Here is a 24,321-nt window from a genome sequence, read left to right as displayed (position 1 = left end):
AATTTGCTTTCAGATGCAAATTTTGATGGATTTTCAGGGATTTTTTTTTATTTTTATTTGTACTTTACGTACGAATGCCACCACTAAAAAATTTACCACAGCTTTGCACTCCTATGGTCAAATTGAACGGTTAATTTTGGTGCTCAAATATTTACGGCCTTAATTCAAGTTTTACTGACAAAATTTCATTGAGAATGAAAAGCGGAAGTGTGCTCTCTGGCACGATGGATCCGATGTAAAATTATGCCAGTATTTTAGCAAAAACTTTCACACCACACACCAACTCGAAATAATGAAAGTGTTCGAGAGGCACATTAAACTGCACGGAAGGTGAATAAGTTGGTTTAGTTGCTCAAAAAAAAAAAAAAAAAAAAAGCTTTTTGTTACCTAAAGACAAGTATATTGGGACGTTTTAAAGGCGATGCTTGACGCAGATGCGTCATCTTCAATGAAATTTGGGTTTAGTTAAGTTTCGAGTTGGTGTGTACTTATTCTAACAGATTCAATTGGGTGAAATATTACCCATTTCTCTCTTTTTCTATTCAACACTATAATGAAAAAAAAATATCCCGAAATACATCACCAAAGAGTTAGATGAATGAGGGTTAGGAGCTAAAGGGGAGAAAACGAGGTGCGCATGATTAAACACAACCGCGAAAAGCGCGAAAACGGAGTAGCAACAAATTGGATTGTGTTGAATGGTTATACCGATGGCGAAGACATACAGAAGGGCATGAGACATGGCACAAGGTGCACTGTACGGCCGGCACAGAGACCCGGCGCTGCACAGTGGATCGTGTCAATAGGAGAAGTCGGACAAAATTTGGAAATTTTAAACGCTTTTAACTCCGCTTATACAACCTTTTGAGGTCCTAAAAATGGTTCCATTAGTTTCCTCGTGAACTTTTCTTCCAAAATCACCCCTTATAATTAAAAATGTGACGAAATGAATATAAAAATATGCAGTTTCGGTCAAAAAGTTCACGTCCGACCTTTGTAATTGATTCGATCTCCTGTGCGCTGGTTGGGACTGGAAGATAGAGAGGCGAACTACCCGAACGAGAGACGCAGGACATAAATTCCAACCCGAAATGGAACAAACGAGATAAATATCCAGCGAGAGCGATCCGATCTGGAAACTTACACAAAGTTTATTCACGGTGACATATTCATACATTAACCAAACATAACAACGTACTATTATTTTCAGGGTTCTTTCAGAGTGTATAAAATATCACCCGCCGAGCGCATTGACGGACAAAAGCATCGGGTGGTGCATAAATAAGAGACTTAGTAGGTTACTCAATTCATCCCTGCCTCTTTGTTGGCTAATGGACCGTAGGGGAGGTTGCGAACGATGCCACGACCCGCGGGGAGGAGGCAGGGGCTGCATTGTGCCGGCGTGTCATGCGGCTTTCTATCAAACACCTATTTTGTCTCCTCTCTTGAAGATTCTTTTCATAACCAAGAAGTTCATTATTTATTTTGTTCTTGCCGGGTCTTCGTTCATAATTCACCGTCCTACTTGCGTTTTGGCTTCCCTGCTAATCGCGCTTCCTCAGATAGCGCAGCACCCCCGATTCAATTTACCCTTGCTCCGTCTTCTGCTTCACCTTTTCGCCCCGCGCTGCCGGGTTTCTGCCGCGTCCGCCGTCACCGCGCCCCGAAATCCACGGCTTCCCCGATAATTTGTCAAGTCCTGTTTCCTACCCCGCAAGTACATCCCTGCTCCACTTCGCGAGCACGCCTTCCTCATTTTTCACGCGTCAACAACGCTCTGAGCAGCCTGTGGAATGGAGGGATCGGGGGAGGGTCTTATCCTCCGTCTGGGAATCACGGTATGTCGCTAAGCCTCCTCAGAAAAGATTCCACATGTCACTGAAGGACCTGCCCCTGAACGCGAGATTTGCAATTAAGTCGCAAGACTTAAGCTCGTGCACTCTCGCAATAAGATGCCGAATTCAATGGCTTGAACAAGATAGCGCACCGAATCACCCTCTTTTAAAGTACGACATAACCTCATTGCAAGGAACGTCAAAGGAAAACGAAAGATTAGAGGGGCTACTCGTAAAATATGCATGGATAAATAACGGATGTTTTGACCCCCCCTCATTCCCGTGTTACACATCTGTAACGCAGGTCAGTATCTTCCTAAAAAATATGTAACGCTCCTCTTAGCACGACCTCCTTTTCCAAGATGGAAAATCACCGTTGAAACTGATTCTATCCTATTTCGTCTTCCACTTGAGACAAAAAAATTAATGTGGTTAAAGAAAGAATAATATGTTGGCATAATAAACGGTCTAAACAAGTTTTAATTATAAAGTTCAAAGATAAAAAAAGAGAATGTTCAAACAAAAAATCAAACAAAACGGGAAGGAAAGAAACGAAAAAGAACTCAAAATTTGAAACCTTTACCTTCAAAAAAAGTAAAAATACGATGGCAAGCGTTTCATGACCAGGCTTTGTGCCCCCGTTACGCATAACGGAGGTCTTTTAGACACCAAACCTCTTTCCAGGACGTTATGTATTTTATAAGTTCTTCCGAAAAGCATTATTGGGACTACATTTATGCTAAAAGGAACTATGTGCACAGGGTTTGTGTGCAATATACTTCCTTTCAGCATAAATAAGTCCATTTAGAGAGCTATCCTCCGGCGATTATTTATTTAAGTGTGGTTAATGAGGACGCAACTATTTTAACTCTGGAGTGAGTTTTTGGCCTACTTGAGAAAAGAAGGCGCATCACTTTCCACGGCACAACTCTACGCGTTTCTTGTTTGATTTCACCATTTTAATTCAAGAATGAGTCAGTTGCTTTGATCATGTGTTCTTGTTGTGTTGATCTTTATGGTTAAAAATATCATGACTCAGTAAAAAATAATCATTTTGTCCAAACGCCGAGTTTTTCCGTGCAACATTATTAGAGGTATCCCGCTGTGCTCGGAGAGTGCGTCGCACCAAAATTAGGATATTTCCAAATTTCTCCTGATGAAATATTTGTAATTGAGAAAATTTATGAATACTCGTATATTTCCTTGAGTCTTGCGAATATGTATACTTCAGCGAAGATGGGAAGGATACAAGTCTCCTTGAAAACGCATCATTCAAATAGATTTGCCAACATCTGAAAGTTCCTGCGGCGTTCTTCTTTAGCAGAACACCATCGCTCTTCGGAAAACATTGTGTATGACGCCCTTTAACGCAGAGTTCAGACGTTTCACACATCGTGATCTTCACTACTGTCAATTCTCAGATCAGTGACTCACGCATTTCCATTAGTGTCGCTACGTATGTGACTGCTAAAACCATGGAAGAAGGTAACAATGTATACACTACCGTGGGTGATGACGTCCAACGTCCATCACTGTACTATTAGACGTACATTGCTGGACGTAAGAGTGTTACATTTAGAATGAACTTAGACTTTTCCGCTTGTCAATAGCTTTTAAGCATCAAAACATCATTTCATGATGAGCACGACAGATTTTTTTAAATGATTCTCTTTACATCACTGACGTAGGGAAGAATGATGACGAGAACAAAAGGAAACACTGAAAAGCATGTATGATTCTGGGAAAATTTCACGTTAAAGAATATGCGTTGAAATTTGGGTGGAGCGTCGCGCCTTCATCCCGTCATATAGGCAAATTAATCTCCGAAAGTGTGAAAATAGTTGCGTTAAGCTTTGGCGCAAGAAAGAGAGATCCTGATTAATTTTGAAGGACAGGTGTTTAACCATTCCACTAGTTTCTAATCTATATTATACTTGCATTGAGAAAAGTAGACTTAAAAGTACACCTCTATGACGTATTTCAGCAGATTGGATTACTCTATCACAACTCCTCTGATGATAGCTCAATCAAGAAACCAAAAATATTCTCGTACTCAACTCATTCAGCATTTCTCATATGAAAATGGACTTACTTAACCCGAATACCCAAGTACATAAAATGTCGCCCAATTTCACTTATTTTTTATTATTTTTTTCAATAAAAAACTTAGCAACAAACTTTTGTGAAAATGACAATTTATAGAATATTATAAGGCGTTCTGCTGCTTATTTTCCATTAACTTAAGATACAAGAGAGGAAATGAGATGATACAAATGCAGTTATTTTTATTCTAATAAAACCCGCTCAGATATAGTTACTCAAATTTCAGATTCGGAGAAATCCCCAAGTTTATGGTGTTTTAAATTTCTAAAAAGAGATGTAACCACGCACCACAGCGCATTACTCTCGATCATGGTAGCCTCCTCGACCAACGAATGACCATCTCCCCGAGCAATGGGTACAAGCATCTCCGACCGCCCCTCCAACCTCTCATTCCATCTTACCGGGCATGCCTCAGCTTGCGGCGGTCCGTAATGCACACCTAATTTCAAGCCTGATCGACTCATTCATCCAGACAGCGTCTACCGCACAAAACTTATTCAGGTGGGCGGCGGCAGATAAATCACAAACGTCGCTCCCCTCACACAAAAGGCGTGACTCCATTCTGAAATGAGCCGTGGCGCCCGTGTAATTATACGGTTCTTGCGGCTCACGTAGAATTGGAGGTGCGTCCTTATGGAAAAAGAGGGACGATAATTGTTGCCCGGGCTTGGGGCTTTGAAAAACGATCCGGGTACAGACTCGGGTGAAATCTCTTAACGACTCCCGGCGGAAAAAAAATCATGTCTGGGTAAAACGGCGCATCGACGCTCGAGCGAGATAAAAGCGAAAACTGTTAATTTGTTGAAGGTTGGCATTTGTAGTGAAAATAAGCTGTCGAAACGCGAGACAGGGTGAAGCGTTGATGGGATCGGAGGGCGGGCGCGCGCGCGCCGGTCGAGGGGAGCGGGGCCCACCGCTGTCGGAGTCGGTGTCGAAACCGGGTATGAGGCCACGGCTCCACTGGCGGAGCGCGACGTGAAGTTACTCGCGCCAAGTCAACGGCGCAAAATAGAGTACCTTTATAGACAGAGTATGGCCATTTCTGTTCCGGTTTTTCATTGGTCGCGAGCGAATAGGCTGACACGATGCTCTTAGGGCCGTAAATAAACAAACAAGATGGCTGTTATCAGCAAGGAAGTTTGAAGTTATGGACATCTTACATCCTCCTGTGATAAAGGTAAAAGGCGATTTAACAATGTTTTCATGTGTTTTTCGTGTGTTATTCGCAGATATGCTAGTTTAAATTGTTACTACCGTATAATTGATTGTTTTTTTCAAATTTAGCTGCTTATCGATGTTACGGTGAGCCGCCATCTTGTTTGTTTATTTACGGCCCTAAGAGCATCATGAAGCCTAAAAACTCGTTGACCAATCAAAAAGCGGAACAGTTTTCCTGTAGTAAAAATATACGAATAGCCATACTCTGTCTATAAAGGTACTCTAGCGCAAAAGAGAAGAAAAGTAAAGTAAATAAAAATCAGATTCAGACAAAAAAATTACGAACGAGAAAAGGCTACAAAATCTCTCATTTCCTGAGAGTATAATAATTTCTAATTGTGTCGTCTTTCAGTGATACAAGAGACAGCACCTTTAATTAGTCGAGTTAAGACGAGAAACCAAACACACAATTTGGCCTGGAACGGCGCGAGTTAGGGAGAAATGATGATGAGGACTTGAGATGAAAAGAAGAAGCCCTCGGCGCGGCAATCGGCATGTAACACATATTAGCGCCTACAAGACTGCATGAATACTTCACGCATTGCATCAAACACAGTGCCGTTCGGTTATTGTGGTCAGCGTGAAACGGATAGCGCCTACAAGAATGCATGAATACTTCACGCATTGCGCCAAACACAGTGCGGTCAGCGTGAAACGCATATCGCCTACAAGACTGCGTGAATACTTCACGCATTGCGCCAAACACGGTGCGGTCGGCGCGGCGCGGCGGTGGAAGTTAAAATCATTAAACCAAATTTTGTGTTTGTTCTTTCATAATTTTTTCGTTCATTTCTTATGAATGGAAGGCCTTGTCCCTAAGCCAGTATCCACGCTCTTAGATGTACACTACGGAAGAGTCTGTAGAATATAGAGTAACGTGATGGAGGGAGTAACGCCAGACGTATACCGCTCTTGATTGGCTCCTCCATCTTGAGCATTGTCGAGCTCTTAGAACCCAAAAATAACGTATGTGTAGACGTAAATGTAGAAACAAAATGGCAAATAATGTATGTTTATTTGCATATTGCACTGGGAGTATAATTCAAATGCATTATGACGCCGTGTTCACACAGTTTTACGGCTAATCGTGGGCTATTTTGGAGGAAAAGCATCATGGATACTGCAGAGTTGGCAGCAAGTGCAGCTGGTGGTAACCGTCATAAGTTAGCTATTACGACCCTCCCATCATTAAAAATCACAATAAAGCGTCGCCGTTTTTACGTTCTGAGGCCTCTATGGAAAGTAAAGGGGCGTTTTGTCCATATTCTTTCTATTTAGTTACTCTAGCGGCAGTTAAAATCCCTAAAATCGGGCGCGCCGCCAACTTCACGCCGCACGTTGCCTGTGGAGCCGTGGCTCGAAGGCCCTCTGTCGGAGTGTTAACGTGCTCTCAGCTCTGTCTTATCTCCGCTAAGCCTGTATGATGAATGGCTGTTTCGAGAAAAGGTAAAACAAACATACAGCCGTTTGTGACCAGCTCATGTCAATACAATGAATACTCGGCCATTACCGACTGCGCGAGATCGTAATGGTGGCCATGCCATGCCAGCTGTCTTAGCCCCCACCCCCTCCGTCACCCCCCCCCCCCCCCCGCGCGGCGCCTTCGAGTCAACTTTAGAAGCCGCAATCAATCAAATTTGACTTCTCCATGCCCCCGCGCTCCAACCTACAGCGTGGTCCCGACAACAATTGTTAATTCCCTCCGAACTAGTAACCATTATCATTCAGTGTCAGAACGAGTACATCTTTTGATAAATAGATCGTCTCGCGTCCTTAACTTTCACTGCCTCCATTTTTCTTCCAGTCACAGTAATTAATTAACACGGCTTTTTTCGATTCGGTCGGACCCACTCAATTATTGGGAAGACGTGTATCTTGGGAGGGAGTGTCAAAAAGTTCTGTTGGATTCGAGATTTTTCACAGTGCTCTGATTCGGAGCTTGGAGTGCTGGGAAAGGGATATTAGAGGTTTACATAAGCAGCACGGGAGGGGAATCGTTTCGAGCACTTAGAACTCGTCGAACTGGTGGTGCATGTAAAGAAAAATAGCATCGATTAGTTGTAGGATGTATTTTCTTTCGTTCTTTTTTGGAGCGGTTCCTTTCTGGATAAAAAATGATCTTTTTGTCGAGCCACTCTCAAGTGGCAAATCAACGGGGAAAAAGTCACAAAAGGCGATAGAATTTCTATGTTTTTCAGTGCCTCGAATCGGCGAATACTTGTAAAATAACAGGTCCAACTCCTAGAAGCGCTTTGCGTTACGCTTTACTCTTATGATTTTATATTATAAAGTATAATATGCAATATTTTGCCCATGAAAGAAGATCTAAGTACCCTGGATATTCACCGGATTTCACGTTTCAAAAACCATTTTAGAGCTCTCAAGCAGAAACATTTTGTGCACTCCGATAATCAAACAATCAAAGTTTCGGTGAGGGATGCATGCGATGAATCCCCAACGATATTCATTATAACGCCTGGATGCAACTATTCGGGCTCCATGGATGTCCGTGTTGCATACGTTCGAGAGTGAAGGCGTTTTGACTTTAGACACGAGACTCCTTCACTTACATTTTGTGTAGTCAAGCTTGAGGAATCGTTCCCATAAAATCGGATTGCTTTGAGAGAAACTACATGCGCAAATGAAATATACCCCGAGTATATTTTATGAATATGAAATTTGCGTGCTTTAAAGTTTCTTTCAACTCATTTTCACATGGGTTTTTTTTTTGGCATGAACAAGTTCACTTCTTCCGAATATTGCGAGTGAAAAAACCTCTTCTCACTTTAGGTTACTCCATTTCAAAGGGCTGAGGTTACACGAACTTCACTAAATTTTAGATGTTTTCAACAACGTCGCCATCGGGACGTAAGGTGGTGGATGAATATTTCAGGATTTTTAGTAATGTGTTGACGTCTCTTTCAGGCAGTCACCTTGATGGCGAATTTAATACCGGAGCTGAGGCTTGAAAACTAGACGGTTTCCTTTCATCGCCAACAGCCGGCCCTCTTTGAAGTGGCCATTTTTCATCTTTCATCGCGGCTGGTACGTTACATCTGTAACGTTCTGCCCAGTCAACGCTCGATTAATCTCTCGCCAAAAGAAATTAGCGCGGGACCTTCGACACGCGGATGAAAGCATCCATCCAAAGGTCACTCGGTGACGATTCGACAGCTCGTTGACCTATTTGAGAGCATGTCGTCCGCAGGTTACGACATCAAAGAAACAGAGCCACGTGACATCGACAGATCAATATGCAGCTTCGACACCTAAAATAAACTGAGATAAACCAAGCCACTTCTGTCACCGAAAGGCATACATCAAAGGGATGCAAAGGAACCTGCTGTGCCCGTAAGTGGTTTATAATTAAGATATAGAGCCGCTATCAGGATTCTTTGCCGATCAAAGAGATGCACTGACGAGCTCATTTTATGCGCCTGAGTATGCACCACAGGAGTCCATTCTTGACATTTCGCGCGTTTTTCCCTCAGATGACAGTCCTTTTCATCGCTGCAATCGTGAAATCAAACACGAGCACATGTGGATTACATTTTGCCAAGAGAGACAAAGAGCATTCCGATGTCTCTAAGATTGTGCAACTGTTTTTGCCTTGCAAATATAATATGAACTGGCCGTCTAAACAAGTTTGGTCTTTACTTTCAATAAGCTATAAATTCAAGAGAAAAATTACCCTTGTAAACTTATTTTTTCGCATGATTGCAGTAATTTTATTGCAAAGAATGTAAGTTGCACAATTCTAGCAACATCGGGCGGGATACTCTTGGTTCCTTTTTCAAAATGCAATCCATTGGTAAAGTGACTTGTAAAGTGACTTGTAAAGTGACTGTAAAGTAACTTAGGTACTTTCAAAAGTTTCATCATATTTTGCGTCATACTGTAATGTGTTTTGTCTACCTTGTATCAAATGAAGGTGTACTACGCAACTACATATATACGCGCGAAAATATTGATTGAAAAAAGAGAAAACTGCATGCATGTAAAAGAAATTTTTTTCTAAACCACACAAACAGTTTTCGTTAAAATTATTGAAATTGTTCTGTGAAATAGTAGCTCCTACTTTTTTCTCCTTCATGTGCAGGCGTAGGTATGTATTGAAAGTAAGTTCAACTGCAAGGTGCGTATCTCGTTCATGGTGGCTCTCAAAATATCGGCTTCTATTTTATTTTATCAAAAGAGAACAAGGCTGTTTTGCTTGCATTTCTCATAATGAACCTCCATACAAACGATGAATGACCATCACCACGGAAGTTTTAAAGGAGCTGTGTTAAGAATTTGTTCGTCTAAAAAATAAAATTTTGCAGGAGATCTGCAACGGAACCGTGGAAATACACGTTTCTGCAGGTTCACCGTCGATATACAAATATGTAACCGAAGTAAATGAGCTTCAAAGTTGAATACATTCACGGAAAAACCACTTCACTACTCGAAACTAGAGTGGTAGAGCAAATGGAATCATATAGATTTTGGGTAGGTATTAGTCCTACCCTGCCGCCCTCAGGAAAAACGCCGTATAAACCTTCAGGCGTTGCCAAATTTTCCTTGATAAAACGCGAATTTCCCGGTAAACTTATGAATATTTTTCTTCCAATTTTTCAGATAATCTTGTTCGCAATTTCACCTATAGTCCCTGAAAATTTCAAGGAAAAATAATTTCATCTTTACTAAAAAATAAACATTTAATTGAAGGAAATTTGGCAACTCTCGAATGTTCATACGGCGTTCTTCCTTAGCACGGCAGTACCCGGAGCCGGATTAGTGACTAGTCCTGGTACGCTCCCAAATTAATGCGCCATTCTAGGAATCAGTGCTATAGATTTATTTTTTGCTCTCAGATGGTGTTGCTCTATCTCGTGCCAATTTCGCAATATTGATTTTGACATTGAGTAAGCAAGGCTAAGAGCAAAATTTTCCCCTCGAGAATAAAAAAAAAATTTAAAAAATCACGTTCAATACCCTTTTTTGCCATCCGATACACGCGTTACGGGGCCCCCTCTTTCCTTACGCAGTGGAGTACCCCTGTAATAACTTTCTACGTAATACGAGGGAGTCACTACTAAAATTAAAATGGGGGCTGCTTTTTTTAATGATACCATACGGACCTTAACACAGTAAGTGCTAAAATCCTGAGAAACAGATCAGGGCAGCTGTTTGACATTTGATGCATATTTACTGCTTAAAAGGCATGGTAAAAACCGCGTATATACTCGAATTATGATTATTTCGGCATGGCAGTTGGCATTTTGGATGTTTTCCGGTCTATTTCTAAAAATTAAAGTGCGGAAGTGAAGCATTTTCCATGACATCAACAGCCCATGTAGACCCTGACTTATAGCGCCATGTCAGTGTTCCCAGATTTTTGTATCCCTCATATAACCTCATCAATGTGACATTACACATTTTTTTTTCTACCCCTGGAAATGAGAGGCCGAGAATAATGCTGCCGTGCTAAGGAAGAACGTATGAGCCTTCAGAAGTTGCCAAATTTCCTTCGATAAAAACTGAATTTACAGTGAAAATTTTGAATATTTTTCTCTCAAAATTTTCAAACATTTCTGTACGCAATTAAATCCAAAACATCTGAAAATTTTAAAGAAAAATGTGCATGAATGTCGTCAAAAATACATTTTTTAAAGAGGGAAGTTTGCTAACTCTCAAATGTTCATACGGCGTTCTTCCTTAGCAGGGCAGAATGGAGAGAAGGGGTGGCTGTGGGCAAATGTCTGTAAGGTAAGGCGCAGTAAATCTTAAAATACCCATTCATTTCCTTTTTTAATTTTGGCACATTCATTTTCTGCATGACTCAGCGAAGAGTGGACCGGAGGGGGGGGGGGGGGGGCGAAAGGAAGCACTTTTTCTGGGGGCTGCGTCCGTCCGTTGTGCCAAACAAACACTCTTAAAAACGCGGCATTATGCTCGGAGCGCGAGAGGTCATATTAATTAATGATCTGAGACACGATGAACTCGCCAACAGAGGAGAGGAGCGCGAACCCCAATTTACCCGAGCAAATGGCCCGGCCGCCATGAAAGACTTTCGGTTTGAGCTCGTAAGTTTTCATTACCTTAAGCCTCCTTTTATGTTCCAGGTTTCCGGGTGTAAATCACTTTGAGCGATGCGAGGGGTCCCGGCTTTGACGGCCATTATCATACGCTCCACCATCTGCGGATAATAGGGAGTTGCAAAAAACACTCCTGTCATCGGACAGGAAGTCAAGCCTCAATCTATCTTCCAGACGGACCCCGCTGCCAAGTTGCGCAGCGGGAGAGACGCCCCTTCTCCTCTCCATGCCGTGCTCAGGAAGAACACCGTATGAACCTTCAGGCCGTTGCCATATCTCCCTCACTACAAAATAAATTTACCGGGAAAATTTTGAGTATTTCACTTCCAATTTTTATACTAATTTGACCTCGCAATTCAACCTAAAATACCAGAAAATTTTGAGGGAAATATGCAGAACTTTCCTCAAAAATAAACATTTTATCGAAGGAAATTTGGCAACTGTCGAGTGTTCATACGGTGTTTTTCTTTAGCGAGGCAGTGGATTTGAAACCAGATCCAGGAACCTAACCGGGATGTGAACCCCGGAACCTGGACCCTGGACCAGGCTTGGTGCGAATAGAAGATGCACATTGCCATCATGAAATTTATGGCCTCATCCCTCGATCCTACACTCATCCTGTCGCCTGGCTCACGTTTTTAGATTCCTCAAAAATATTTATAATCGCCGCATGCACAGGTTCCATGATATTATTTCAGGATGGCTTGTCAGAGGAGCTAACGAGCTATCTATTCTGACTTTGAAACCTTGGAATTTCTTTTAAAATCTACGCTTTAAGAACACTCTTCTTGAAGTCGAGATATTGTAAAAATTTATTACGGTTTCAAATTGTGTACGTGATGCTAATTTTTCTTGCGAATGAAAGTGAAAATAAATGAAAAAGATGGCGTTTTTAAAAATAATATCGGTTAGTTTTCGTTATTTAAAAGGAATGAGTACTAAGAAGTTGTATACTCATCGCTCATACTAATGCAAAGCCTAATCGTTTTTGCTAATGCAATGAAATGAAGGTTCAGCAAAAAATTGGCTCAGCCCAGATCTAATGTATAAAGGTACTTATCTATGACGTGAAAAGAAGTTGGAAGACATTGATCCGCTGATTGGCTCAAAGAGGTTTACTTGTCACAGCTTGAGAGGCTCCATGTTCGTTTCCTTGAAAACATGCCTCGAATGTTAGAAGTAACACTATCGAACTCGGAATATTTTGTGAGGCTCGCTATTCAAGAGCTTAAAATTTCTTGAGAAAACTATTGCTCTCATGATATGATCATTTTGTCAGCATGAATACTTATATTTTTTCTCTGTGTGAGCTCCATTTTAAATAAATGATGCATTTTTAAAATTTCGTAATGGACTCATGTAGCTATTGAAAAAAAAAAAAAAAAAAAAAAAAAAAAACTTTCCCAAGTTTGAAAAATTGATAGCTTCTCATTATAGTTTGAGTTCCGTATCTTGGGATAAAAATAAAGAATGTTTATTTACCAAACTTTGATCATTTTCTTTCTGTTCTTTCAAAGTCACATGAGAAAGCTGAGGTTTTGTTTTCCAATTTTGGTGTTTCATTAATTCAAGATTTTATCAAATCCTGCAAGTAAGTAGTATTGGCCGTTAGATGGTGTGACATACTACGTGGAATGAAACTACAGTTCATTCAGAGGCGCAAATCCTAGAACTATGATTCAATAGGCCGGTGTATGAGGATTTTCGGACACATTTCAGAAATCTGCTCAAGACAGTAATTAACTTGAATTGAGATTGAGAAAGCGCAAAAGGCTATAAGGCTTGAAAAATTCAACTGGTGCTTTAAAATTGATAAGTATATTCATACTTCATATTTTTATGCTTTAATTTGAAAGAATCACCACCATCTGAATGATTTCCAAAATGTCACTCAAAATGCTCATACTTCGCAACTTTCGTGATACTTAAACCTCAACTTTGAAATTTTTGTGTGGGAAAAGTTGTCAGCTGTGTGATTGCATTGTGCATTATCTATGCAAACTTATTTACTTCGGTGAATACCATTGTAAGTATTTGAGCACTTTAATGTGTCGTCTCGTTTGAGAATATGAGCTAGGTTTTACATCTCAGAGAAACAGTAGAAATTTCATCACAAATTACATGTTTTAAAATTAACACCTCATTGTTCAATGTCTAAAGAAAATGAGACAAATACGAATTCATTTGAAGAACTTGTAAGTTAAATAAGCACGTCAGAAAATGTTCTGACTGTTAAGAATCAAGTGTAAAACTTAAAATTTAGAATTAGAGCTCCTATTGTTTCTCATCAGATGAAAGTTAAAATTTCTAAGTAACTTTTCAGTTTGCTCAGTGTCTTTATGGAGATATTTTACTTGCTTTAAAGTGATCAGTCTAGGCTTTCTGAAGCATGGTGATTTGAGATCGAGTGCTTTGTAAACTTTTTCAAGTTGCTAATGAGATACTCTTTCGAGTACGAAGCAAATAATATAAAACAAACTGATATTCACGAATAATTTATTAATTCGAAATTAACATAATGACTGAAATACTTGAAATTTAGCAGTTTCCGATTTAAAATATAACATAAAAAATCAAAAGTGAGCAGCATGAGAGAAACAAATCAAAATTCAGAACAATACTTAAACTAAAAATAAACGAATACAATAACTAAAAGAATCAAGAAAATAAAGTGAAAAGAAAACTAAAAGATAAATTTCATATAGTCCATTTGAAGAAATCGCCGAGCGCGATAGAGGTTTGGTAGAATCACTCGATATTCCCGCGATAATCCGCGGAACAACTCTTTCGAGTCTCGAGGAGCTCGCGAAACAATATTGCAAAGAAAGGGTTATCACAGCACGAAAAGATATTTTGACTTTCTTCGACGTCACTTAGGGGTGAACGGCAGCTCCGAGGCGCTGGCCGTAGAGAGCGTACGGTGAGTAATAAGGTCCGAGCGTGGGATTGAAAGCACTAAAGGGGGATGAAGTCGGAGGAAGTCCAGGTTTCGAGTAGGGGTGATACCTCGCAGCCGCGGCAGATAAAGGACTAACCGGTGAGGGTGGGTACCTCATCGAGTTCATAAGCGTTGAAGACTCTGCTGAAGACGTATGGGTCCTAAGGTGCTGGAGTAACTCGTCCGACGTACCGAACCTTTTCCCACAGTAATTATCACCGACTATCCAACTACAGACGTAGGGTCTTCCTAATTGGTAGGCTAGCGGGTGAGGAGGCGACACCATCGAAAGAGCAGCCGCGGCGGCCAGGTTGTACTTCTGGTGATCGCACTGCGTGCACCCACTGGGACAGGGCCCAGCCAAGGGATTGTGTCCTAGGGAGAGTTGACACCCGGTGCAGTAGGGGTCCTTGCAGACGGGCACTAGGGCTTCACCTCCAGCGGGGGTTTTGACTCGGGCGTAGCTAAGGTAGGGGCTCGGGTTGGCGGAGAATCCACTGGCGGCGAGCATGGCAGCGTGGTGTGGCGAGAAGGGACCGCCGGCGAATGGCGGGCGGAAGGCGGGGTTAGTCGGGTCAAGTTCGGGAGGACAACACAAGGGGTTGACGCCTAGGGGTGGCTTGAAGCCGGGGAGGCCGAGGTCTTTGGAGTGGTGGCCCTGGAGGACCTCCAGACCGGAGCGGATGATGGGCGAGGCGCCGCTTCCGCTGGTCGCCGGCGATGCTGACTTCCGCGACTCGGAGCTTTTGGTCTCGGAGGGGTGGTGCTGCGTCTGCGGGGACACGGACTTTCGGCTGGAGGAGCGGCTCTCCGAGCGGCGATCCTCGTAGCTGTCGACGGACCCGCTCTTGGACGCCGGGCGTGGGGGCTCGTTCTTCTTGGAGACGATGTTGTTCTCGTAAGGCTTGAAGGCTACTTTCGACTCCTTGTGGTGCTCGGTCGTCTTGACGTTGTAGTTGTTCGTGTTGGCGTTGTTGTTGTTGCCGGGGGAGACGGTGCCGCGCTCCGAGTTGCTAGAGATCTTCTTCGAGATTTTGTCCAGGGGTGAGATGAGCGGCTTGCTCGGGGAGTCGGCGCCGATTTGGCTGCATGTTTGGGCCAGCAGCGCGAGGGGGCTCTTCTTTGCGTCGAGCTGTAACAGACGAAAAGGAAACAGTTTTATTAGTTTACTAGTCGAGTATGCCTTGAACATGGAAAAACTCTTAGGTTGAAGGTACATACGCACTGGAAAAAAAAACACATTGGGTCTTGAGTCTAGACTCTTGAAAACATTGACAAGAAAAACTACTCTTGATTCAATCAGATTTAAGCTTAAATCAAGAACCAAGCCTCTTAATTTGAGCAGATTTCCTTTGATTTAAGCTTAAATCTGATTGAATCAAGAGTATTTTTTCTTGTCAATGTTTTCAAGAGTCTGGACTCTAGATCCAATGTGTTTTTTTTCCAGTGCAGAAAAAAAAAACCCGAGTCACGTCAAAATTGAACTAAGAAAGAGGTCTGAGGTGTTGATCCGCCGTTAAACTCAATGTCAGAGATGCTTAACTTCACATTCAAGATGTTGTTTCTTAAATGTGTGATTAATAAGGCTTAAAATACGCCTTACATCCACCCCATTTAATAATGTTTCTTTTTCTTTTCGATGCAATGCGGTCAGAACAGTCAAATGTCCACAGATGATTACAAATGTAGGGTAGGTATATTCTGACCGACTAACGCAGTATTAAACCGTTGAATAACGCATGTAAGATAAAAATGCTAATGTTGATGTCAGCATGTTGGATCTCAATTTTTCATAAAGTTTAATCTAAATTATCTCCAACGAAAATGAGATATAGCGGTTTAAATCATAGACCATTTTTAGGTGTTGCTCAAATTGCATCATCACCCTTGCATATTGAACCCTGCAGTTAGAAATTTTCTCCAAATGTTGAAATAACTTTCAAAACCTGAATGAGGCTTTCATATAACTACCAGATTCCCATTTAATTGAAGGTAAGTGTGGACAATCCTAACACTACCTGAAATCGTTTAGAGTACCTTTACTCTCCGATAAATGACCTGACAAGATTGTTAGACGTATTTTCCGAATGGCTTCGATCCATTAGGCTCCATCTTTCAATGTAATTTATCAACTGAGATTGATCGATCAAAGGCAAGCTATCAATAGAGGGTCATTAATCGGCCAAGCGCGAGCAATTGTGAGGAACTTAAGATACATCTTGACAAAAATGAAAAATGAGTCTGCCATAATCGACAGGTAATACCGAGCAAACTTGCCGTTGCTTACTTTAAATTGTGATTATTGAAATTTGGTTCAAAATTACGACTTGAAATACTTCTTATTGCGCCTCCAGAGGTTCTAAAGTTTGATTGATTATCTCAGATTTTAATGGTAGTAGGTATGTTTCCATTAAAATGGCTGTATCACTCTCAAAATGTATTCCGAAGAGTCGTGACATTCGGATTTACAGGCAACGTACGGAGTCGAGATTTAAAAAAAAGAGTTAATGCCAAGTCGATGATTTAAATTCATTTCAATTGTGACAGGTCTGCATATTCAACGTTTAACGGTATCCAATGTACGAGTCAAAAGAATTCAACGAGCTTCACGATTTAGCGCTGCCAAAATACCTTTTGAAGAGATGAAACTTACATAACGATACGTCTGTCATTGTCGACGAGGAGTGGAGGGGAGGCGAAAAAAAAGTGAAAATGAGGGCTCACGTTCAATTACGTTGAAAACATCATTGTCTCTTGCTACTGCACTGAGAGCGCAGTTTTAAACGATGCTTATAAATAACGTTAGTTGAGATACAACTTAATTAACTCCCATGTGGTGAAAAAGAATAGCGGGATAATTGAAGGCGCATCTTAGCTGCGCTGTGCTCGGCTGAGCTTCGTCGCTGGTTAATAGACGAATACGGGTACTTTCTGAACTTCAACATTATCAGATTTACAGGTGATACCTATAAATGTTAACTCTCGTGTTCCTTGACTCAGATTTTCACTTTTTTCAGGTGAAAAAAGTTCAGGATACATACGCGAAGTTCGCTTAGAGAGTCTTCTTCTTATAGCAAACGAAAGAGTATAACATCTTGAAGAGAAGAATACTGCCGTGCTAAGGGAGAACGCTGAGTGAGCCCTCAGATGTTGCCATGTTGCTTTCAAAGACAAATTTACGTTGAAAATTGAGAATATTTTTCTTCAAAATTTTCAGATAATTTTATTCGAAATTTACTCTAAAACATCTTAAAATTTTAGGAAAGAACATGCACAACTTTCCTTAAAAGTATATATCTTCTATACAGTGAAATTTGGTAACTCTCGACTGCTCATAAGTCCTTCTTTCTTAGCACATCAGAGTAGTCATCAGGCTATGAAATGAGTTTATTTTCTTATTTTTTCTTAAAAGTTTTCTTTTCTATGAGCAACACTCTGAAGATTTTGTTGAATCTGCAATTTACCTACACATTTTTCGTTCAAGTATCAAGTACTGACGTCGACTATTCGAATTTAAATTTTTAAAATACATTTGCAAAAGGTGAAATCCGTCTAAGTGACGTGCATTCGTTCAAGTTCTATGAGTAGACAGAACTTATGGGCCTGAAATAATAGTTCCTAATTGCGGAATTTAGTCCAATTATCATGCTCGCTAAGCATGAGAGTCTAAATCTGCCGAGAAGGTGCATCACGAGAGGAGGAGGGGCATCAAATTCAGCTATTGCTGAATGTGATGCCCCTTCGATCTTTCAGGATCTTTTTTCGATCCCAGTGACGATCCTCTAAAACAATATTGTTGTATGTCTCTTATATATTTATATGGGATGATGCAAATGATTTATGGGCAAAATTTCGTAGAAAAATCGATGAAAACTGTGAAGGTGGTTATGCTCCGCGTTACTTAATACGTACTGGGGTCCAAGTAATACTCAGAATGATCTTCAACGGAAAATTTTCAATACTCGAGGATGGGTCCTATCAAAATGCGAAACTTGTCTTAGGAGGAAAACAAAGAGAGAGGAGATTTTTCTTGTTAATTTTTCATTTAAATTCATTTTAAGCCTCTTCCTTCCTTGCATTCAAGTTAATCCGAGCAATACGATTACGGAACGAAATTAGGTAAACAATGTTTTGATTGAATAATATTTGACAACATGAGTTTAGAGAATATCAACTTTTATAGGGCTCTTTTTCATATAGATGCTAAAAAACAAGAGTTTAAGCGGCCCCAGCATGTAAACATTTGTCTGAGAATCCGACCCAACATTCAGATAAATGGAAACTGCAGCAATGTTTCCCCCGGCAAGTGGTTAATTGGACTTAATTTTGCAACGAGGAGCCACTTTTTCTTATTCGTCCATAAAAACACGTATCTACGTTGAGGAAGTAGCTGCCTAAATGGTGTTTATAATATGAGTTAAAAATGATAGCTCCTCATTGCAATATGTAGTCCAACTGACACTTGCACCTGAAAATCGACAAAAGTCAGTGTTTTGGTGATATTGAGAGCTACCGATTGAACAATTGAAAACCTCACAATAACACAATTTAAGAATCATTAATTTCGAATGGAAAATTGCCTCAGCGATACCATTATGCAAGGACGGATTGTACGTAACCAAACTCTCCTCGCTCAGAGGATGTCCACATTACACTACGGAAATTTTATGATGAAACATTGCGTTTTGTTACAAAACACACCTCATTAGTGCATCTTAATAATACCTACCACGGCTCGGTGAATTTCGCGAGGAATCTTTGGATTGATAAAGACTTTAGGTCTTGCGTGTTTAAAAGGTTTCGGTTTAATATTGAGGCGCGCCGGACCTATCCTTTGCCTCTTTGCTGTCGAAAAGAAGTTAGACCGTGCGAAAAACTATCATGGCTTTTTTTTAAAAAAAAAAATACACTTTCAGTTAAGCAAATTCGTCACAGCATGGCAACGGCGCGATTCAAAAGATAGCAGGTTATTTTCCATTCAAAAAGATCCATTCACAAGTCAGATCAACCAACGGGAATAATTAATTTTTTAAAAAAAGCAGAGGTTTTAGTGGCAAGTATAAGCGCAGACTTTCAAAATAATTGTGCTTCTTATTCCCACCAAATCATTTCTATTTGTCAGACCGAATTTACTACTATGGGACCGGTAAATCGATTATTGGAAGGTTCCAATGACCGAAACTTTGCAAATTATGTGGAGTAAACCCGATGTCAGGCCAGCGAACTGCCGTTGCTGAACAATTAGGTCATTGACGGATGATTAATCTTGCATGTGCAATCAGGCGATTTCTGCCGCGAATACCTGCGAGCTGCACTACGCCATCTATCACGGGTGACAACCTTTCAAAATTTCCACTTGATGATGAGGGCTTGGAGTTCCCAAACGAAATTTTCGGCCGGCGAACAGGCCATTCACTAATTGCCTGGTTACTTCTAGTGATGTTGAATTCAACTATCATTCTTGCGTAAATGAAGGGTGATTAGAGGGAATCCGATTTGGCAATGTGCGGAATGACACGGTAATCGTCTTTCTCCTCTTTGATTTAATGTGCTAGAAGAAGATTGCCCTAAAGACTCGAGTTGTCACGTGGAATTAAAATGAACCGTTGAGCTAGTCCAAGTTTTGAAATATTAATGTGAACAGACTGCCGTATGTTTAAGGGTAAGAACTGATGCACCTACACCGGTTCAACACGGATCTAAAGAATACTATTATTATTTCACAGAATAAAATGCCATGGGATTCTCAGGAGCTCGGTTTACTGCCTGTAGGTATCTATTCACATGCTACCGCTGAATGGAGCTTCACCTGTAAAACACGTAAGTGTATGAACTTGCAACGTTGCAAAAAACTTCTGAAATCCTTCATTTTTTGGATGAAAAACCTAAAGAAAATGACGTAGGAATAATATCATCGGTATCCTCACAGATGAGTTGCTATGACAGGTAAATTTTAAACGAGATGAACTTAAGGAAATTTTCGTTACATCGGCGACTAAAATAATGTGCCAAACTCATATGCTGGCAACATACAATTCGTCAAGAAAATGTATCTCTTAAGTAGGCTCGTGATTCTGATCGAAAAAGGATTTGTAACTTTAGTTCTTAAACGTTAATTTGTTGTTCGTTCTTGAAATTTTGCTCTAATAACCCTACATCAAGATTAACATGACTCACAATGACGCAGTGAGAGTCGATTCAGCGATTCGGAGTGTAATCACCGTTCAGAACTTAATTGGGGGTACCGAAACAGTATTTAGGAATATAAATATTTGTTGGGCACTTGTATGAGAGATGGATCTACTTCTTACTTGTTGCGAAAACCAAAATTACTTCAGGAGAATATACTAGACGCCAGTTTTCCAGGTAAGTTCGTTGCAGATTCAATTCAAAAACGTGACAATGCCAATCTGAGAGGTCAGTTCAAAATGATGCATAGGTTACCAACTGTTTCCGAAGGGACTCGATGTAGTGACTTTGACACGTTGTATCTTTGTAAACACGCAGTTTGAAGGTTAATTTGCTTTTTTGAGAAAAAAATTGAAACTGTGAGAGGTCCAGAGGCGGTAGGCTCTTTAGGATAGGTGTCGTTGATAAAATCCACGGGTCTGCTAAATAATTGCAAGTTGTCGATTTTCATGGTTTACATAAAGTAGAAGCTTTGCAAAGTTGAAAAGTGAATACCTACGCTCTTCATTGATACTAAACCGACAATTGGTTCGACTCGAAAAGCGTAAAATAGTATCAATCTGAAATGAAGATGAACTTTCCGCTATTGAAAGATGTATATTAATTCAGATGATTAAAATTCGGAGCAGTGAAAACAACTCCGGCCGTGGAACGCTGTGCTGACGGGCTACAGGAACCGTCCGTTCCGGGCTCCGAGGTCGAAAGTCCCGGTGTGGCATCCGTTGCTCCGGTTTCTAAACCCGGAACAGTCGAAGGTACGTCTCCAGCACCCGAAACTTTCGGCTTCTTGAGCTCGGAACGGTCGGTATGTCCACGTGCAACCCGTAAGTGCAGTTCCTTCGGCCTGAGGTTTGTTTCAGAGAGACGTAAAATAAACCCGTGAAGGCAGATTTTTACTGATAGGGCGCGCTACTCGAGGATTATCGCGACGGAGGAGAACTTTGGGAGCTTAAGATTTGCTTTGAAAAATAAAATTTCCAAAATGGCATGAAGCTACATCATAGAGTGACTGAGATTCAAGGATAATTTATCGAGTTCCAAAAAGATAAACGATGATGACTAGGTTTAGTTTGATGCCAACGATGCGCGATGCAATAAAAACCTCAACAGAACATAAATAGTAAATCCACAACTTACGTTTAATGTAAATCCTACTGACGAAAGTAACTAAGAAACCTCGATTAGGGGATGAATTAGTGAGAATAATACGAAGTACACAATGGCGTTAGGAATAGATATGCCCGTCATGCGCACTAAAATCACAGGGGCCAGGTCGACCGGCTGAGATCCTTCATAGTCACGAAAAAATACAGCAAAAAAGTAGTGGTCTCAGATCGCGTCCTAACTAGTGAGTTCATTTTTTACGAGTTAGTTTATTTTTTTACGACATAATTAAATTGGAAAACCCCACCTTAATATTTACTTTAAATGCGGAATGATAATTAGTAAAGAAAATTAGTAAAGGAATAAAGTAGCAGTGGGGCAAAACAAATAAACTGAAGAAAATGTATTGAAAACAAGGAGACGAAGAATCGCGGCTCTGAGCTATTCACCGATAAGGTTTTAATCATTTTATTTTCTATTCTATTCCTCTCCATTTTCCAAGATAAATTCGAAGAACATGCCTTCGAGTTCAAATAATCTCGATGTTCGAGAGTACCATGCTCATTAAAGCCCATTTTGAGGTTTGTAATCACCTAACTGAGCTTTTGTATGTGTTACGCGAAACAACCTATACGCGGAATGGCTGGATTTTTGGCCAGTCCGCGGATTGGTAGAGAGCATTTGGCCAATTACCGAACTGGCCATTCCGCCAATGGAGCGTAACATAGATAGGCTTTTGGCCAATCAACGGACTGGCTATCCCGCCAATGGAGCGTAACATATGCAAGCTATCACAAACGTTACATATGTGTAAATAAATGTATTTGCCAACCAACCAATTGCAGCTTCAAACAGATAACTCGAAAATTCTGAAACGTACAGAAAAACTCCCGCAACAAACCGTATTTTAATAATATCGCTGTTAGAATTATGAAGAATCTTAAGAGACTTTACAGACCCAAATTAAGTAAAAATCCAGTTTAGGTCGTATTAACTAACAGCAAATTATACAGCAGGTATTTCTGACTCGCGTAATTTAAGTAAAAGTGGAAAAGGCAAATGCATATCACTATAAATATCATTGATGGTTGTGTGATGTATTTACTTCAGTCTGAGATAGGGATGGAAATTATGATCCCTTGGGCCGGGTATTTAGACGCACTGTGGCATTAGGAATGGTTAGAAGGGAAGTTAGTAAATTATGGCATGAGATGAGAATCAAAAGTCGGTAAAATTAGTAACATCTGCCTTTATAAATGCTGCGATCTGCTAAACTAAGAGGTGAGAAAATGTTTCAGAATTAACGATTTGCGTGTAAGTGGAAATAGTAATAATACACACCGTTGTCGGCAAAGGTGAAAGATAATCCGGTTGAAGGTACTGATTCCCTGGACTGGTATGCATACCGCCTGATTCCAGAACAACCATGAGGAAGAACTATATCGATGTGGTATCCAATAGAGGTATCCGTGAGATTCACTTAGGTATTCCTTTGGGTACACAATTCAGTTGGCACTTGTAAACACACATTAATTTCCAGGAGACACACATATAATTTAAGAATCGATTACACACGATAACAACAAAATCATAGAGAAAAACTGAGAGGCGATTTTTTTGGATAAACACACAAAAATCGGTGAAACACCAGCGGTATCCTCGATGAACACACTCGCAAGTAGAGCGGATCACGGAACGATGCAACGTGGATCCAGCGCGGGAACAGTCTCGTATTTGACTGAGCTCCGCGAACGCGAACTGAGAGCTTGCCGCGGATGGCTGCTAGGAGCGCTAGCGTCGCGCTCCCCACCCCTCAGTATTACTGTGCTAATATAGCCTGTCAGCTCATACCACCCAGGGCGCAAATGATGATGACAGCTTTGAAGCCGTGCCGTCAACATCCCTCCTTATTATGCTGCCAAGTCTTATTGGACTTAATCAGTAGTCCCCTCCTGACTCCGCTACATTGATAGATGACAACCCGCAAGAAAACAGACTCTCTTCTCTCTCTTTCTCTCGCCGTCTCTCCTCTCGTTCGCAGTCACCTGCAGTATCTCTTTTCATCTCCTGCCTTTTCTACCTGTTCTCCGGCTCGGCCCCTTCGCGGCCGCGGGCATCTCACACCAGCATGGCGACGCCGGCCGCGCGGCCGACACACATGCCAGCTTTCATGTTGCGACTTACGAGACAGGTTTCCGAGAGTTTTCAGATTGTTCAACATCCTTTATATAGAAACCGACCGGGCATCCCGATTAGAAATTCCGATCACGCTTCAGGTAGCGGATATGGCTACCATTTAAGCCGGAATCACGAAAAGCTGGAAATATAGACCGAAAGGATGAAGGTGGAGGGTTGGACGAGCGAGGGAAAACTCCTGACGCACGGTGTGTTTGAGACCAGGCATGCTCGAGACCTTACAAAATGAAATTTTCGTGGTTTTTCCAGACATATCAATTCAAGAAAATTTATTTGAGAGACAAAGATTTTTCATTAATGTTCACAAAAATTTCCTCTCTGGGAGATGCGGAGGTTTGTATTCGGGGTCAGGGCCGGATTTTCCTACTTGCCGCCAATGGGCCGCCTGTATTTTGCCGCCCTCTTCTCATTAGTTTTGAAACATAAATAAAAACCATCAATTGAATGTGCCAGCGGGTGAGGGGTGCGTAAGATGCGTTTACTCGTGTTGAACACATTTTTTGGGAAAGCCCTGTCAACACTACTAGCAAAAGGTCACGGAACTTTACGCGAAAGTCAAGTTTCGTAAACCTATCTCTGATGGACAAGGCTTCCATTCATAAGAAATGAACGAAAAAATTATGAAAGAACAAACACAAAATTTGGTTGAATGATTTTAACT

At 41.0% G+C, this 24,321-nt stretch overlaps 1 protein-coding gene across 1 annotated transcript; it reads right to left on the bottom strand.

Moving 5' to 3' along the window:
- Positions 1-13,712: 13,712 nt before the first annotated feature.
- Positions 13,713-23,242, bottom strand: noc (zinc finger protein no ocelli). Its single transcript, XM_019056933.2, has 2 exons — positions 22,806-23,242; positions 13,713-15,303 (listed from the first exon to the last, which is right to left on the bottom strand). Exons 1-2 carry the CDS (start codon positions 22,890-22,892, stop codon positions 14,107-14,109), a joined length of 1,284 nt encoding a protein of 427 aa, XP_018912478.2. The 5' UTR covers positions 22,893-23,242; the 3' UTR covers positions 13,713-14,106.
- Between the last annotated feature and the right edge of the window lie 1,079 nt (positions 23,243-24,321).

Source organism: Bemisia tabaci, chromosome 5 (genome assembly GCF_918797505.1).
Source record: "Bemisia tabaci chromosome 5, PGI_BMITA_v3".
Classification (NCBI taxonomy): Eukaryota; Metazoa; Arthropoda; class Insecta; order Hemiptera; family Aleyrodidae; genus Bemisia; species Bemisia tabaci.
The sequence above is the reverse complement of the archived record's forward strand: the minus strand, read 5'-3'. Positions and strand labels throughout refer to the sequence as shown.